Here is a 17,271-nt window from a genome sequence, read left to right as displayed (position 1 = left end):
CAAGTGAACTACATCTCCAGCCCTGCTGAGGCTTTGTCTGAGTTTTTCCTGAGGTTTCAGACATATAGATTATTCCATTAATAATACTGTCTATAATCACTCAATAAAATCTAAAGTAGTTTTCAATAACTCAACACAAAAATCATATCTTTCCAGAAAACAAATTGTCTTGGAAATGATTCTGGAGAAAGAACATTCTCCCCTGAGGTACATGAAGAAACTACAAATGGAAAGAAATTAGTAGGCAAGACAGTCATTTTTGAAAAATAAATAAACGAACTTAAAGGGACAGGACCTATGATAAAACTTAATTCATTTTATTTGTATTAAATGTTTTCATCAAATAGCTATATATATGTTATACTCTGCCACAAAGAGACATCTCCAAGCATGGAGACCCTGAAAATTCTTTAAACAGCAGTCAATCACGTTTTTACCGTTGGTTAAATGATACTTAGACTAGCTGGCTACAGTTAAATAAAACTGGTTCCAAATTATGAACTATATACCACAATATACATAAATAAGGGCTGTATTTACTTATTTATTTATTTTGGTACTGGGATTGAACTGCTAAGATTACAGGCATGTCTTACCACACCTAGCAATTAGTATAATCTTTAACACAAAAATAAAACTACTAAAATTTTAAATATCAAACAACTATTATAATTAATTTAGGATGCCATGAATTATAAAATGTATCGTTATTATAGTACTGGTGAGGATGCTTCCAGTTAAACCATGACTCAAAGATAAACTGTAAAACCTATTCCAATTTCAGAGAGGTTAAGATATGAAAAGGTCTGCCAGAAAAGATGTTGGTTCACAAAAGTGATAAACACCCAATTATTTGCTGAACAATTTTTAAGAAGGCAAAGTTTAATTGATCTGGAGGACACTGAAACAAGTGAAAAATACAAAAATGAGATCTTCCTCCATTTCCCCCTAGTTTAACTTCAGAACCTGAGAAATTCTGGTCAGGCACAGAGGAAGGGGTGAAGGAGGAAACCCCAGGTTCTCAACTAAAAAATGTCAAACTGCAGGTGCTAAAAATCAGACTGGGAAAGGAGTTAAGAAATGTAACATAACCTGGTAAAAAGTAAATACCAGCTGGGTGCAATAACACATGCCTGTAATCCCAGTGTCTTAGGAAGCTGAGGCAGGAAGATTGATTCCAAGTTCAAAGCCAGCCTCAGCTGACTTAGTAAGTCCCTAAAGCAACTCAGAAATATCTTGTGTCTAGATAAAATATAAAACAGGGCTAGGAATGTGGCTCAGTGGTTAAGTGCCCCTGAGTTGAATCCCCAGTACCCCCCCCCCCGCCAAAAAAGGGGAATACAAGGGACCATGATGAACTTTACAGAGCCTGCTGGGGTACACACAATCTGTGTACCACATTCTTAGGGCATAAGTCACAGCTGCCCTGTCCAACTCCTCATGCCATATTGCTGGTCAGCTGCTTTGATCCCAGGCCCCAGAGAGGAGTGTAGAGGAGGGAACAGAACAACCACTGAGATCTCAGAAAAAAGGTCTTGTGCCAGTAGGTTCAAACTCACCCTGCCTCTATTTATAATCTTAGTATATACAGTGGCCACCTGAAGTTGCCCCTTGTATTATTATATACCATAGCACCATCTGCACATACACTGTTCAGTAAATAAATATTCCAATCTGATTTTGACCTTTAAAAAAAAGTGAATACCTGAATAAATACATCATTCGGATAGTAAATATCAATGCTTATTGAAAATTTTTTTAAAGAAAACAACTCAAAATCTGTTAGATGAAAAAAAGATGCTTATGATCTTATTGTTCTCATTCCAATCTTTACCACGGATTGAAATATAATGCCAAGACATAGTCTTCACTTACAAACATGTTCAAAACAAGCATAAATATTCCTCTTTAACATACTAATGTAGACTGGAGGAGATCGCCCTGAGCCACATTTTTCTAACTGAATAGCCCAAAGTATTTAAAGAAATAAAGGTTACTTACATGACTAGCAGCATTTCTTAAAGAAGCAATAGTATTTTCTTGAACTTTAGCTAGCCTGAAATAGAGAAGAAACATGCTATCACAAACTACAAAAAAAGAAACAAATGTAAAAAAGTCAACTATATTTTATTTGTCTTTTTGTGGTGCTGGGGATTGAACCCAGGGTCTTGTGCATGCAAGGCAAGCACTCTACCAACTGAGCATATCCCCAGCCCTCAAATGTATTTTTAACAATGGAAATAGTATTTATTCTATTTTGAAGCTAATTTTACGATCCCCAAAATATGACTGTGGGAAAAAAAAAAAAAAAAGGACTGTAACACACTTGGCTAATGTGTACATTTATTCCATAAATGAAAGCTCTAACAACTATAGATACTTATAAGCTGAAATATAGACACATGCTACACCACAACATATACTTCTCCTATAATAAAGATTTTCCCCCCCTTGGAACAAGTTAAGTTAAGGTAACCAATTAAGGAAAACAATGTCATGAAAAAAGAGACGTAGAAACTTGTTCTTTGAAATAAAACCTCCAGACTGTGGGGGAAACACTGATACACCAACAGGATAGAAGTATGAAAAGTTTATTTAAAGAACAAGAAAAAAAGGGAAGACAATTTACTTTGATGGAGCCTAAGGATGCTTCTTTCTTAAATGGTAGTTGATTTGTTTTATAGACTTAATCATAATCATGACCCCAAGTCCTAAAGCTATCACATCATCACTTTATTTATTTGGGGAGCCAGGGATTGAGCCCAGGGGTGTTTCACCACTGAGCCACATCTAAAGTCCTTTTTATTTTTTGAGACAGGGTCTTACTAAGACTGGCTTTGAACTTGTGCTCCTCCTGCCTCAGACTCCTGTGTAGCTGGAATTATAGGCATGTGCCATAGCACTCAGCAGCAGCAGTTTAAAATAAAAGGAATGGAATTAAAACTACCAGTAGAAAGCCAATGGCAATAAGCTAGAGTACTTGTAAATAAATAAAACTCAAAACTAGAAGGAACAACCAACTGTACCAGGCTGAAATTGTGTCTGTTGAGAAGAGATGAGGCATCTTTCTGATGAGGTGTTGGCTGAACAAATAAACACACCCTGAGTTTACTTAAACTTTCTTGGAGTCATGGATGCTTAACTAGAAGCAGAACACTAGGGAACATCCAAATCCTTCCATTTTAAAGAATGGCAATGTGCCCAAATCAAGAAAGACACAGATTCTCAAGAGCAAGCTTTACTTCCTGGCTTTGTGGTTCTAATGTCTTTCTCATCATCAATTCAGTATAATATCAGACTAATCAGAATCTTAGGAGATTAGAGTTCGGCTTTAATTATTTTGAATTGGTAATCCTGATTGTGAAATTACATTTAATTCCCCAGATGATAATAAAAGCATCATCTGACCCTTTTGTGGGTCAAACCAATCTAACCTTATGAACTACTGAATGCCAATTCTATGCAAATATTCAACCTACTGGGCAGTTGTTGTTGAGTTCCCTGCACCTCTGTGTCCAACATCCAGTGGTATTCTTGGCTTCCAATACTTAGAAAATGAAGATTTCATGTCACAGTTGTATCCTGGTAATGGCTTAATAATGATAAAGTCAACTTCCATAGGAAGAAAGAGGGAGGGACAAAGAAAAATGGTTAGAAAGTTCATTATGAGCTCAATGACATTTAAAAAGCACTTAAACCAGTTTAATTAATCTCTATCAAATAGAAAATAATCAAGTCAAAATTGATTCAAAGTTGTAGAAAATTTAATAAACATACTTAACTTCTTATTATATTAGTTAATCTAAATTCTTATGTTAATAATGTAAATTATTAATCATTACTATTCTCAAATCCTCAATTTAGAAATAATGAAAAATTCTAACTTAACCTTAGCTTTACTTGTCAGGACTTACCTATTTTTCTAAACTTACCTCTCACTTTGCCTATTGTTTTCCTGGAATTTCTGCTCATGATGGGAAGAGTAAGAATTCCAGCACTCTTCCCACTCTCCGCAATGGTGGATGATAAGAGACAGGCTGTGCCCACATGTCCAGGAAGGGCATCACCCTGAACTACATGTTCACTGAGATCTTCCTGAAAAAATGAGATTCAGACAGAATACTCTGAATTCTTAAATGTTTTAAATTCATGATCAAAGAACTCTCTTAAAATCAACTGATAGTCTATGAAAGACTGATGAGGAAGAAAAAATCAAACTTATATCCAGGTAATTTAGATAGCTTTTTTGTTCTAAATGATATATTTTCTTCACTTCTGATCTAATATGTATTAGGTGAATATAAAGCAAGTCTGAAAATCTGAAGTGTAAAAAAACACTTTACAATAAAAGACCAAGATATACTTCTAATGAATTATAATGTAAATTACGTTCTCTACAAACATGTCCACATGGTGGCCTCTAGGGATAGTAACTCCCAAGGAGACCAAGTGCCTGTTTTCAGATTACAGTTGGTATTTATCAGCCTTATCTATGAACAAAAAAAAAACAGTTGTTTCTAAAAATGCCAACCAAATGAAAAGTTAGGTGTTTAAGAGGTTTTTATTGGGAAGGGTGGGAGAGAGGGGTACTGGGGATTGAACCCAGGGGTGCTTAACCACTAAACCATATCACACTGTAGTAAGGACCTTAGGGAGGTACCAGGTATTATTTGTGAGAGCATCTGAACAGCTAGTGAGCTAAAAAGATTTAGTGTAAGTTAACACAAGTAGCTTTGGAAAGTTGGCAGCACTGATTCTGCATAATCTAGCACAAACTTTCTAACTAGATTTATTACACATTTATAACACTGAGTAAAATTACATAGTCCACTGTCACAACAAATCCTCGTAATAAAACACCTCAGTGAAAGACAGATTTTTACCATGAAGAAGATTCAATAATGCTAATTACATCAGATTAACTGCCAAGGGTCACACAGCCTTCCTGGCCCTCAACTGATCTTTGAAAGCTCCTTTAGATATATTTCATTTATATTTAGATTAAGAGGCATGGACAAAAACAAATCCAGTCTTGATTTAAAACATCAATTCTACTGCAGTTTTCTTAATTATTTTCCTAATAGTACTTAAAATTTGTCACCTCTGAGTTTTTTAAATCTGCTAAAATTATATAGGAGTCAACACCTAAAGAGTTCTTATAAATCATGGCTTTACACAAATCAGTAAGCTCATGCTTACATTCTTTTTCAACACCTTCCCTAAAACTACTCACCTCAAAAAAATCAAAGATTAGTTCCAGGTTATCTGGTTCCATTGTCTGTATGCTATATTCTGTCCAGCGATCAGGCTGTAAGCCATAACCACACTCTGGCTGTGAATGCCTGCATTTGAACTCATTGTCACTTATTAAAGATATCTCCAAGGTATTGGACATTTTGTGAAGAAGAGTGGGAGACACCCTATCATCATCATCTTCCTCTGGACCCTCTAGTGTAAGCTTTACCCTGAAAAATAGGAAAGAATAACGAAATGCAAAAGTGGCATAGAATATAACTTCATAGAAATGTTACTTAAACCTAAGTGTTCGCTGGCCAGGGATATAGCTCAGTTGGCAGACTGCTTGCCTCACATGCATAAGTCCCTTGTTCCAATCCCCAGTACCACCAAAAAGTAAGTGTTATTCCAACATGCTCAAATAACAAAAATAAGATATTACATTAAGGCTACAAATAGATTAAGGCATTAGATGTGCTTTACCTACAAATATTTCTACAAGATATTAAAATGAGATAGGTATCCTTTATGCCTACACTAAGGTTGTTTTTTATCTTTGGATAGAACAGTATAAGTTTTTTTAATATCTTTTTTAATATCTTTATTTTACTTATTTATTTTTATGTGATGCTGAGGATCAAACCCAGGGCCTTGCACATGCTAGGCAAGCGCTCTACCGCTGAGCAACAACCCCAGCCTATGCCTTTTTAATAAAGGAAACAAATAATCCAAGAAGTCCTCTCACTGGGCTCACAGTAATGAAAACAAATACCAGATATCCAGCCATAGGGGTCACAAAGATTGATCTACTCCCAAAGAAAAAGCAATTAGTTATACCAAAAGTAAATTCAATTCTGGAATATTTCTTGTACCAACTAAATCACATATAGATTAAACAATCTGAATGTTAATATAGGATGTAAAGTTATTATAGAGAGTAATAGGTAAACTACAACAATTTTTCATTTGACACTTAAATGAGATTTAATATAGAATGCAAATAATTACAATAGTGGTCCACCCTGACCTCCCTCCTCCTAATCATTGCTGAGGCTTTGTCTTTGTATTTTGCTGGGCTAGGGATTAAACTCAGGGCCTTATGCATGCAAGGCAAGCATTCTACCAAGTGAGCTACATCTCCAGCCCTGCTGAGGCTTTGTCTTAACAGTTTTTCCTGAGGTTTCAGACATATAGATTATTCCATTAATGATACTGTCTATAATCACTCAATAAAATCTAAAGTAGTATTTAAATAACTCAACACAAAAATCATATCTTTCCAGAAAACAAATTGTCTTGGGAATGATTCTGGAAAGAACATTCTCCCCTGAGGTACATGAAGAAACTACAAATGGAAAGAAATTAGTAGGCAAGACAGTCATTTTTGAAAAATAAATAAACGAACTTAAAGGGACAGGACCTATGATAAAACTTAATTCATTTTATTTGTATTAAATGTTTTCATCAAATAGCTATATATATGTTATACTCTGCCACAAAGAGACATCTCCATTGCTTTCCATTTGCTAGTATAATCAATCAAAAAGAAATGTGGGAGCCAAGTACAATGGTGCCTGTCTATAATCCCAGCAGCTTGGGAGGCTGAGGCAGGATTATTGCAAGTTCAAAGACAGCCTCAGCAATTTATTGAGACCCTGTCTCAAAATAAAAAATTAAAAAGGGCTGGGAATGTGGCCCAGTTGTTGATTGCCCCTGGAGGGGGAGGAGGGAGAGGGAAGGAGAGGGAGGGAGAGGAAGGGGGGGAGAGAGAGAGAGAGACAGGGAGAGAGGGAGAGGGAGAGAGAGAGATAAAGAGAAAGAAACAAAGAGAAGGAAAGAAAGAGGAAGAAGGAAGGAAGGAAGGAAGGAAGGAAGGACTGTTTAAAACTTGCTCACTATTTTATTCTAAAAATGCATAAGCTGGCCAGGTATAGAGGCACACATATGCAATCCCAGGAGGCTGAGACAGGAAAACAAAACAATAAATAAAACAAAGTATATAAGCTGTTGCCAAGTTTTTAAAATACTGAAATCCTCACAGATGAATTTTATTTCCTACTCCATGAAGGCTTAGTCTAGCACTAAAATGAATTTGGGGAAAAAGATCATTGGAACAAGCACTAATTTCTAGAATTAAGTCATTTAATAGGTAGACTCCAACTAAGTACATTTCATTTTAATTTAAGCCTAAGCAACTCAATAATATATACAGTCAAAGAATGTCCTTAAGACTCAGTATTCATTTGTATTCCAAATCAGATCCCAAACATTTGTTTTTTGTGCTGGGGACTGATGCCAAGGGCACTTTATCATTGACCTACATCCCAAGTCCTTTTTACTTTGAGACAAAGTCTCATTAAATTGATGAGGCTGGCCTCAAACTTGCAATCCTCCTCCTGCCTTAGCTCTCCAACCCCATCACTGAGATAAGTGGCATGTGCTACCATGCCTAGCTATTAATTGCTTAACTGCATCCAAGGAAAAGAATAAAGCTAACCAATAATAAGCTAACCAACCAAGGTTTTTCCTTATATTGTTATTTCTATGTCTTATTCTGTTAGTCAGTTTACAGCTGTAATTTGCTTCTTTTAAAATAACAAGTAAGCAAAATACTAAAATATGTATAGATAACAATTAAAGAGTTTGAGGTCCAGTGGATCTTGTAGATTGACCATGTGGAGGACAAGGTACACACACCCCAAACCCTATACTCTATCAGAACAGCCAACACAAAGGGCTGTGAAGTGCCACCCACACTTTTCCTTGTCTATGATCGGGATAAAAGTGCTGTAATATTTAGACAGTTAAAATATTTAAGGACTTACAGACATCAGTATCATTATGAATGCTATTAAAAAGATAAACATCTTCAGTTACTTTCAACCCACTCCTGACATCTTATTCAGAAAAAGCTGTGTTATACAATCAAGCTATGGTACATATTTCAGTCCCAAAGTCACAAAAATTCAAGTGTAGGGCTCCCTGCGTCTTAAGCCAGTTCACTCATAGATATATACAATAATATCACAGAAAAAAGAAGCTACTATTTAACCATTTACACAAAGCTTTATTTCTATCTCTAAAACTGAAGCAACTTTAAAAAAAAAATCTAGCCAGGCATAAGCACACGCCCATAATCCCAGCAACAACTCAGGAGGCTGAGGCAAGAGGACAGAGTTTTAGGCTAGCCTCAGCAACTTACTGAGATCCTGTCTCAAAGAAAAGAGAAAATTTAAAGTGTTGGGGAGGGGAGGCTGGGGATGTGCCTTGGTGGTTAAATGCCTCTAGATGTTCAATCCCTGGTACAAAAAAAAAACCTCTGAAACTTCTACCTTTCCTCATGGAAATGTTTCCATTTTCAAATTACTGTAAAGTTTAAATCTCTGAAAGATTTCCAATAATTTTTTTTCTATTTATGCTATTCCCTCCTCAGCACAAAATCATTTGTTACGTTCATTTTAAAACAAATTATTACTACACTAAGAAATATTAAATGATAGAAATTACAAAAATACACAAGCTTAGAAACCACTGATCTTTGTAAAAACTAACTTTTCTGGTTCAAAATTTTGAGATTCAACACTGATACAGTGATGGGACTACAGGTCTGTGGTAGCACACACACGTAACCAGTATCCAGGAGGCTGAGGCAGGAGGATCTCAAGTTCACAGACAGCCTGGGCAACTTAGTGAGACCATCTCAAAATAAAATATAAAAAGGGCTTGGGATGTAGTTCAGTAGAAGAGCACCCTTAGTTTAAATCACCAGTCCATAAGGGGGGGAAGGGGGAGATACTAACATAAATATATGTAACAGTAGTGATCTATGGGGGAAAAGCAATTCACTATCACAGATCTCTAGGATTATTAGAAAATGTGACAACAGCTGTGTTATTTTATTCTCTTAAAGGCTAAAACAAAATGGATCCAAACTCTACAGCATTCTTTTTTAAAAAAAAGGGGGGGGGGCTAAGTAATAAAAGCACATAGTCATACCTAAATCTAGACTTTTTAAATTTTTTCTTGGTTATTGAGACTGGAGGTTTTTCAGAATAATGCAAACGTAATCTTATTTCAGTCTGACACGTCAGCCACCCAGAATCCAGAGTTTCAACACCATCTGTCAAGAGTAAACAGAAAGAATAGTAATTATTTTAATGCTAGTTCAAATTCACATTTTAATACACTGAGGTTATAAAACACTGGCCTTGTCACACACCACCTCCAAAGTAAATATACTTGTAGCCTTAAATTTGTCATTAAAAAAGAACTTTTATATGATTGGGAGAATTTAAATGACTATTAACAATGAACTATTCTTTAACAACTTTAGTAAATTAAAGCCTTTTTATCAAATCCATTATTGAAGTAATCCATATCTACAATGAAAGAGAACATGTTCCAAAATGATTCCTAACATAGCAATTGTTCCATTAGGGATCATTACATTCCCAAAGTTCCATAAGAAACTTTTAGTTGAAACTACTTATGCCACTAGTCTAGGTTTGAGATATGAGAAGGTAAGAACAAAACTTTTACAGTTTTACAGACTCCTATTTATATATCCTGCCATAAAAAAAGTCACACATTTGTGATAGTATTGTTTTACCAATTTTCAACTTGAAGTTTATATATAATAAAATTTATACATAATACAATTTTCATAAATAACAAAGAAGCTGTCAACTAGACCTAAGGTTTTTCATCAACAGAACTTTTAAAAGACATATATGTGTGTGTGTATAAATATATATATACACACACGCACGTGTATACACACAAAAAACATCAGTGGACATTTCAAAATTCACTCTCACTTACTGTGGATTCCAAATTGTCCATCATCAATAATAATTTCATTTTCTAGAATTCAAGGAAAATAGAAGACATCGTTAAAATTCATAATGTTTAAAGAATGAACGACTGAGAAATTACCAACTTTAAGGACTGTTTAAAATATTAAAGTTTTTCTACAATTTAAAAGCAGCATAAAGTGAATAAGCATATTTATTGTAGCCCTCTATAAAGAATTCCCCTTTAAAGAGACTAACAAGTAATACAGTTCTTACAGACTTTGTCATTATCCATGATAGCATAAGGAAGTGAAAGAAAACTCCACAGAGAGGTGCTCTAGAGGCACTGGGATGAACTTCTACACCCACCAATATACAAAACTAACAGGTTGCTGGACAATGGTAACTCCTTGTGAATTTTCAAAACAAAAGTCTTGGCACAATTAAAATGCTTATTCTTGTGCAGTGCATATTCTGAACTTGTCTAAAATGTAATTCTCCTCAAATCCCAACTATAATCTGTAGCCAGCTAAAAGCTTTACAAACAGTATAACTTACCTGCATATACAGAGCTGTGAGGAACTACCAAAAAAAGAATAAATGCTAGCATATCCCCTTCACCTAACATTCAAATAAATGAGAAAAGCTTTGAGATCCAAACCTCTAAATACTAATTGTCTTTCCCTCCTACTTCCCTTCCCATATTCATTTAAACATGAGTTTGAAATACTTGTTAAAGTATTACAGTTGCTAGTGCAAATTTTCTGGTAGATTTCACACAGCTTGTAAGTTTAAAAATTATATAGAATATATTTCTTTCTAAAAGAGAAGAAACAAAATCATTTCACTTCTCACAATAAGACAATGTATTTAACTACAAGATGCTTCAAATGCAAATTACTTCTTAAAATGTTTAATATCTAGTAAGTTCCAACCTCAGTATGGGACTATTATAATTCTAAGTACACTATCATAAAGATTCTAATTACACTATTAAAAATACAATAAAACACATAAAAAGAAAATCCAATAAAGAGGATGGAATGAGACATCTATTTAAGCATGATGTGTCCTGATATAAGGTAAAGCAGAAACTCCCACTCCTTATTAATCTAAGCTAGTAAATTAGTAAATGAGTTATCATTCTTAGATTTTTAACTTTGCCTAGGAACTGAAAGATACATTTTTCAGTACTAAATTAATATATAGATGAATACAAGTGGGTAACTTAATGTATGTAAAATGAACTTCAAATTCTACTTTCAGTATGGAAAAGGAAATTCAAAAATACTTGTATGAAGAGAAATGCCATTTTTAGGCACAAGAAAGCCGAATAATGTTTAAAAAAAGAAAAAAAAAAAAAAACTCTTGGGATTACCACTTCCAAAGGCAGCAGGGAATTTAAATAAACTAGCAAGAATCTATGTCAACTACAAAGATATTTGAATTCACTCATACAAGTTTATCCAAGTATTTACTCATTTAAAAAAAGAATAATTTATTCTAGTACCTTTACTATTCAAAGCTAAAAGTTATGAAGTTTTTGTTTTGGATTAATTCATTCATCAAATGTTCTTTTACTAAGCCTGAGCAAGCAATCAAATAAAGCCATGGATGCTCAGTCAAGAAGAATGTTATAAACTTCCTAACCCCTCAAAATGAAAGCAAGTATTTCATAATAAACTAATCTAATCCAAGAAAACAAAAATAACTAGGCAAGCATTTCTAATAAAATTTGTAAAGGCAATTAATAACTGTTTAGTTTTGAAAATAAGATTCATGAAATGCTAAGTGAAATTTGTAGTACTAACAATGCATTAACTTTAAACTTTAGAATAAAAATTTATTAAATCCCACTAAGCCATTGTGCAGCATATTAGTAACTTATGCATATGCCTCAAACAGATGCAGTTAATGCCCATACCTAAAGGGGTTATTGATCGTGGTTGTAGATGAGTCTCCCACTTGTGAACTATGACTTGACATGGACCACCGATAGTCTGCAATTTAAAAGTTAAACGTCTGCAATAATTTCTTATATCTTATTTTCTACCCATGACTCCATTAGATGTTTGTGGCCTAAATCTTATACTAAATATGAGACCAAGAGATTCATCTCGGTAATTATCAATATTATATGCCAAAATCAAGAATGTACCCAGGTTAAAATTTGATGTAATGCTGGAAAAAAAATAAAAAGTGAGGCAGTAAATAAAGAAAAATGAGATGAACTGGCACACAAAACTCTCTTAAACCCATTCGTAAATGAGCCTACAATACTCAATTTTTTCCAAATAAATTTTCATTTTGATCTGATATTATTTCTGTCATAAGTTAATATCAAATATACTCTGGAATGTTGGCAAGCATAGGAACTGCCAGATAAAACATTCATCTCCCTCCTCTATTTAAGAAAGTGTTTAGAAAACACTTTAAACAAGACTACAATATGAGAAATAGTAGGAATGAGTACTGTGAGATCAATTATCACAAGTTACTCAAAGAATTAAAAGGCATAATAAAGGTTTTCATTACATTTATTGAAGAACACTAAGTGGGAAATACTAAGAACATCAGATTTCTCATGACTGTGACCAGTGTCTTTAAAGAAGACAGAAAACCCGCTAAAAAAAAGGACACAGGGCAGGTAAACCTGAAGAACAAGTGTGATAATAGGGGAATTAATGTCCAAATTTAATTCTTATGCCTAAGAGTTTATAAATTCATACACTGTGACAATTCCTAATACTGTCTTCTGGTATCACATTCCGTTACTAAAAAAGAAAAAATAAAGCTGTATGTGTTAACATACAACAATTATAAAGTGTATTCTAAAAGACTATATCTAAAAGACTGAAATTTTAAAGCATTGTACTCTTTAATTAAGAATCTTAAATAATTAAAATTAAATAATTAAATAATTAAAATTAAGCTGTTAAGTACATTTTTTTTAAATTTTTTTAATTAAAATTTTAGTTGTAGATGGACACAATACCTTTATTTTATTTATTTATTTTTATGTGGTGCCAAGGATCAAACCCACTGCTTCATGCATGTAAGGCAAGTGCTCTACCACTGAGCCACAACCCCAGCCCCTTCAATACACATTTTAAAAGCAAAATTTCAAAATTTATCAAAATTCAAGATACTGTTATTTTTTACTTACATATTCTAAAGAAATTTAATTACATAATTATATAAAAATCTAGTAGCACATAATTTTTGGATAATCATTATCAATATTTTCATATAAACCTTTTGAGTTCTTTCCTAGGCACATACTAAAAATACTGGAACATATAGTTCCCATCTCTAGAGTGTACATCTTTAGATGATGTCAAACACTCTTCTACATATCTTACTGGATTTTAATACTGATTGACTATATTTGATAAGTGTGCCAAATGATAACAAGTATGTAACCAATGAGGGACATTATTAATTAAACATGAGATAATTCAATCACTTCAAATAACCAGGTTGAATTTTTTTAAATTTGTAACTTTTGAAGCTTAAAAACTACAACAGCATTATTCATTGAAATTGTTAATCCTAAAATTATAAATGAAATGATCTTTCTCTAGCTAAATACTTCCTTGCTTTTATTTACAAATTGGTAGACTGAGTAGATTAAAAAAAAAAGTGTAATAATGTTAAACTACTCATCTTAAAATGTGAATATCATTTCCATTATATTAAAAGAGGAAATACATGTATTTTCCTTCCACTAGACATTTTTTAATACAACTTCTTTCCTGATATATATTTTAAATTTGTTTTTTAAACATTTAACTTTTAACCCATAAAAGAGAGAAACACATATACATTAAAAATAGGAACAAAGCCAGACTTGGTGGTGAATGCCTATAATTCCATCAACTCAGGAGGCTGAGGCAAGAAGAGATTAAAAGTTCAAAGTCAGCCTCAACAACTCAGCCAGGCCTTAAGCAAGTATGCAAGACCCCATCTCAAAATAAAAAAGGAGTGGGGAGGCAAGTCAGTAATAAAAGCACCCACAGATTCAATCCCAAGTATTAAAAAAAAAAAAAAAAAGGAACAATTTTTTTTTTTACTAATGAAAAACAGCCAAAATGATCTATGCCTTTCCTTCACCTCTCCCCCCAAATTATATGGGATTACATTCTCATAAAAATTACTAGATTTGAAAGGCGTGCTGTTAATATGTCAACAGGAATAAAAATGTGAATACAGAAAAAGATTTTTTTCATTTTCGTTTAATTCAAGTGTCAGGAGAACATAAAATTCAGACTGGTCTATCATGTAAGGACAGTTCTGTGTATGTATTAAAATATTTGATAGGAAACTTATTTAGTAGCAACTTTAACATTCCCACTCATCTATTTTAGTAACAAACCCATCACTCATGCCATAAAATCACCTAGAAATTATGTGGTGCTAGAGGTTGAACTCAGGGCCTTGTGCATGCAAGGCAAGCACTCTAACAACTGAGCTATATCTTAAGCCCCAGAGCTGTTTTTCTGTTTGTTTATTTATTTATTTATTTTTTGCAGTGCCAGGAATCAAACCCAGGGCCTTGAGCATGCACTCAACCACTAAGCTACATCCCCAGTTCTTGAATAGTGTGTCTGAGGGGCAGTCCATAGGTACAGCTCAACAGATGATTTTTAAGATGATGTTTACTAGCATTCACATTACAAATCCATGTTGGCTGGTATACAAAGTGATATAATAACCAAAAAAAAAAAAAAAGGGAACCTACTCTTAAAATACATCTTAACTTCCAAAATTGATATTACTACTTTATTAAACTTGAGAAGGTAATCTTAAATTTTAGCTTTACTGAAGTCCTTTTAAAAAATAAAAGCTAAACCCTAAATATTGGGAAATTCAAATTCTCAAACATGCCGTTCTTTTTAATATACTAACTGTAATAATTCATTCGTCAACATTTTAGAAAACGAACAGTTCTATTCTGCAAAATACTGCAATGATTTTAAGTTTTCAGAGTAAGGTAGAAGGTGGATCTTTGGAAGAAAAAAGGAAGAATACCAGTCCAAGACAATAAAACAGTACCAATAGAGTTATTTCACATTTAGTATATCTAAAATCAGATGAATATAGTAATGTTTTTGAATATGTATGTTAACAAAAACATTTAAAATCAATTTGTTTCTGGGAAAAAAATCTTAATTATTGCTTTCTTAAACAGTGACATTACTTGGCTACATCAAGCACTGAGAAGGAAATAAGACTGTCCAACACACTGACTAGGGGTTTGTTTCTGAACAAACCAGTAAGCAAAATTATCAGTGAATTCTAGTACTATCACTGCAGATATAAACTTCCAACATTTTTACCACAATTTTGTATGTAAAAGAGGACTAATTTTTATTTATGAAGTCATACAGAAGCCAAATGCACTGCTATTTTAAAAAATCACTATTTTTTGTAAGACCAGTAAGAAAAATGGTCACTGATGAAAACTGATTAGAACTGAGGAAGCTAGGTCAACAGGTATCTCTAAGGTGGCTCAAATCTCAAGTGGAGAGCTAGGAGCAGTTAGCACACAGAACTTCACTATAGTAAGAAACCATTCCACAAAATGACAACCTAAGCTATTTTAAAAATTAACAATTATCGACCTCTGACAGATGATTTTCTTGTTCAAGGATTTAAAGAAAAATCAAGGAAGATTAAGATCAAAATAAGAATTTGTATTGAATCTAACTGAATGTTAGCACCTCTGAACATTAGAAATAGATGTGTTACTGAAACATAAAGACCTACTTTCACACACAAAAAGAACAAAGCCTTCAAAGGATAATTAAAAACTGGCTAACATTTCACAATGAGAAAACACCCCTAATTCTAGTTACCAGCAAAAAGGGGTGAACATGAATAAAGAAAAAATGTTTAAATTACATGCAAATTCAAAAGTATCTTTGGTGAAGATATGACATTAATGGGACTGTAGACTCAAATGTTTTCATTCAGGAATACTCATTACTTTTATTTGCTAAGCTTAAGTAAGATAGTAGTTTGCCCTGTCACGTGTAAAATTATTTTAAGATTCAACATATCAACACCTCACTCTAATTTTACAAAATGTAAAAATACATATCAGAGAAAAAGGGACTTCAGAGCTCAAATTCTAAACTAAAAGGAACATGCCAAAAAAAGCAAAGTATGGACGAGAAAATGTAAATGGTAAAATTTTATTTGCTCACAATAAAATTTTAGTAATGAAAGGAATCTAAGAAACCTGGAGTTCAAACCCGTCATTTTACAGTTGAAAGCAGCTAAACTATACAAGCGAAATGACTTGTCCAAAAATAACAGATTTTTAGCTTAGGTTCTACAACTGCCTAGTTAGAGTACCCCCTAAACTTTTGATCCAAAATTAATATTACTTCCCATAATGTTTTTTTAATATTTTCATTATTGTTTTGCTTTCCTATCATTATTTATGATCATAAAAATATAATCCATTAATTTACATCATTTTTTGATTTAAGATTCTCTGCACATTACATTTATCATTTGACAATACACAATTGAGACAAACTTTGATAATACTTATAGTAAAAATGTTTCACTTAAAAAGTGCCACAGACTTATTTTAAAATAAGTATCACTTTAAGCCAGCATGTGGAAAAATAGCCATATACATGGGATTTTATGCAGCTATTTACTCTATTCCATGAAAAACATACTTACCATGGCAGCCCCTGCATCACACGGTACATGTGTACACGATACAGAGCAAGCACCTACTTAAAGAAACACACTCACCAACACATACTGTAAACTTTTGCAAGTATTACATGGGGATAAACTTGTGTTTTTTGTTTGTTTGTTATTTATTTGTTTGTTTTACTGTTCAGGAGACTTCTTGCCAATTTTTCAAAAAGGCATTTTGGACTGATTGCTATTTTGGTTACATTTTCAATGAAGTGTAGAAAATATTACAGGTTGGCTTAATTTTACCTGTTGACAATAGTCTTACTTTAGAAAACTATGCCGAGGACTTATTGTGATTTTTCTTTTCCAAATTCCAAGTAAAATTTAGTTGATTTACTATGATACAAAGCTAGATTTCACACACCAGGATTCTCAAACTTCCAAAGTCAGGAGTGTTGTGGCCTATGTAGCTAGACACAATAGTTCAATTTATACTGAAAATCTTCACCATGGTGTTGTGGCCCTATGCAAATAAATAATAGATGCTCTTTTCTTAGGTTGTTAAAGTGAGATCATTGTC

At 33.3% G+C, this 17,271-nt stretch overlaps 1 protein-coding gene across 4 annotated transcripts in view; it reads right to left on the bottom strand.

Annotated features, from left to right (window-relative positions):
* Window positions 1-17,271, bottom strand: part of Gpcpd1 (glycerophosphocholine phosphodiesterase 1) — a 52,965-nt gene that overhangs the window by 21,183 nt on the left and 14,511 nt on the right. For 3 of the 4 annotated variants that reach the window (XM_076851560.2, XM_076851562.2, XM_076851561.2), the window contains exons 5-11: window positions 11,953-12,028; window positions 10,057-10,098; window positions 9,232-9,355; window positions 5,234-5,465; window positions 3,933-4,095; window positions 3,480-3,612; window positions 2,002-2,056 (exon numbers count right to left, since the gene is read on the bottom strand). In XM_076851560.2, the coding sequence (XP_076707675.2) occupies window positions 2,002-2,056; window positions 3,480-3,612; window positions 3,933-4,095; window positions 5,234-5,465; window positions 9,232-9,355; window positions 10,057-10,098; window positions 11,953-12,028 (825 nt within the window). The remainder of the gene's footprint in view (window positions 1-2,001; window positions 2,057-3,479; window positions 3,613-3,932; window positions 4,096-5,233; window positions 5,466-9,231; window positions 9,356-10,056; window positions 10,099-11,952; window positions 12,029-17,271) is intronic. The other variant, XM_076851563.2, reaches the window with a different exon arrangement.

The sequence above is a fragment of the Callospermophilus lateralis genome, chromosome 3, assembly GCF_048772815.1.
Source record: "Callospermophilus lateralis isolate mCalLat2 chromosome 3, mCalLat2.hap1, whole genome shotgun sequence".
Classification (NCBI taxonomy): domain Eukaryota; kingdom Metazoa; phylum Chordata; class Mammalia; order Rodentia; family Sciuridae; genus Callospermophilus; species Callospermophilus lateralis.
The sequence above is the reverse complement of the archived record's forward strand: the minus strand, read 5'-3'. Positions and strand labels throughout refer to the sequence as shown.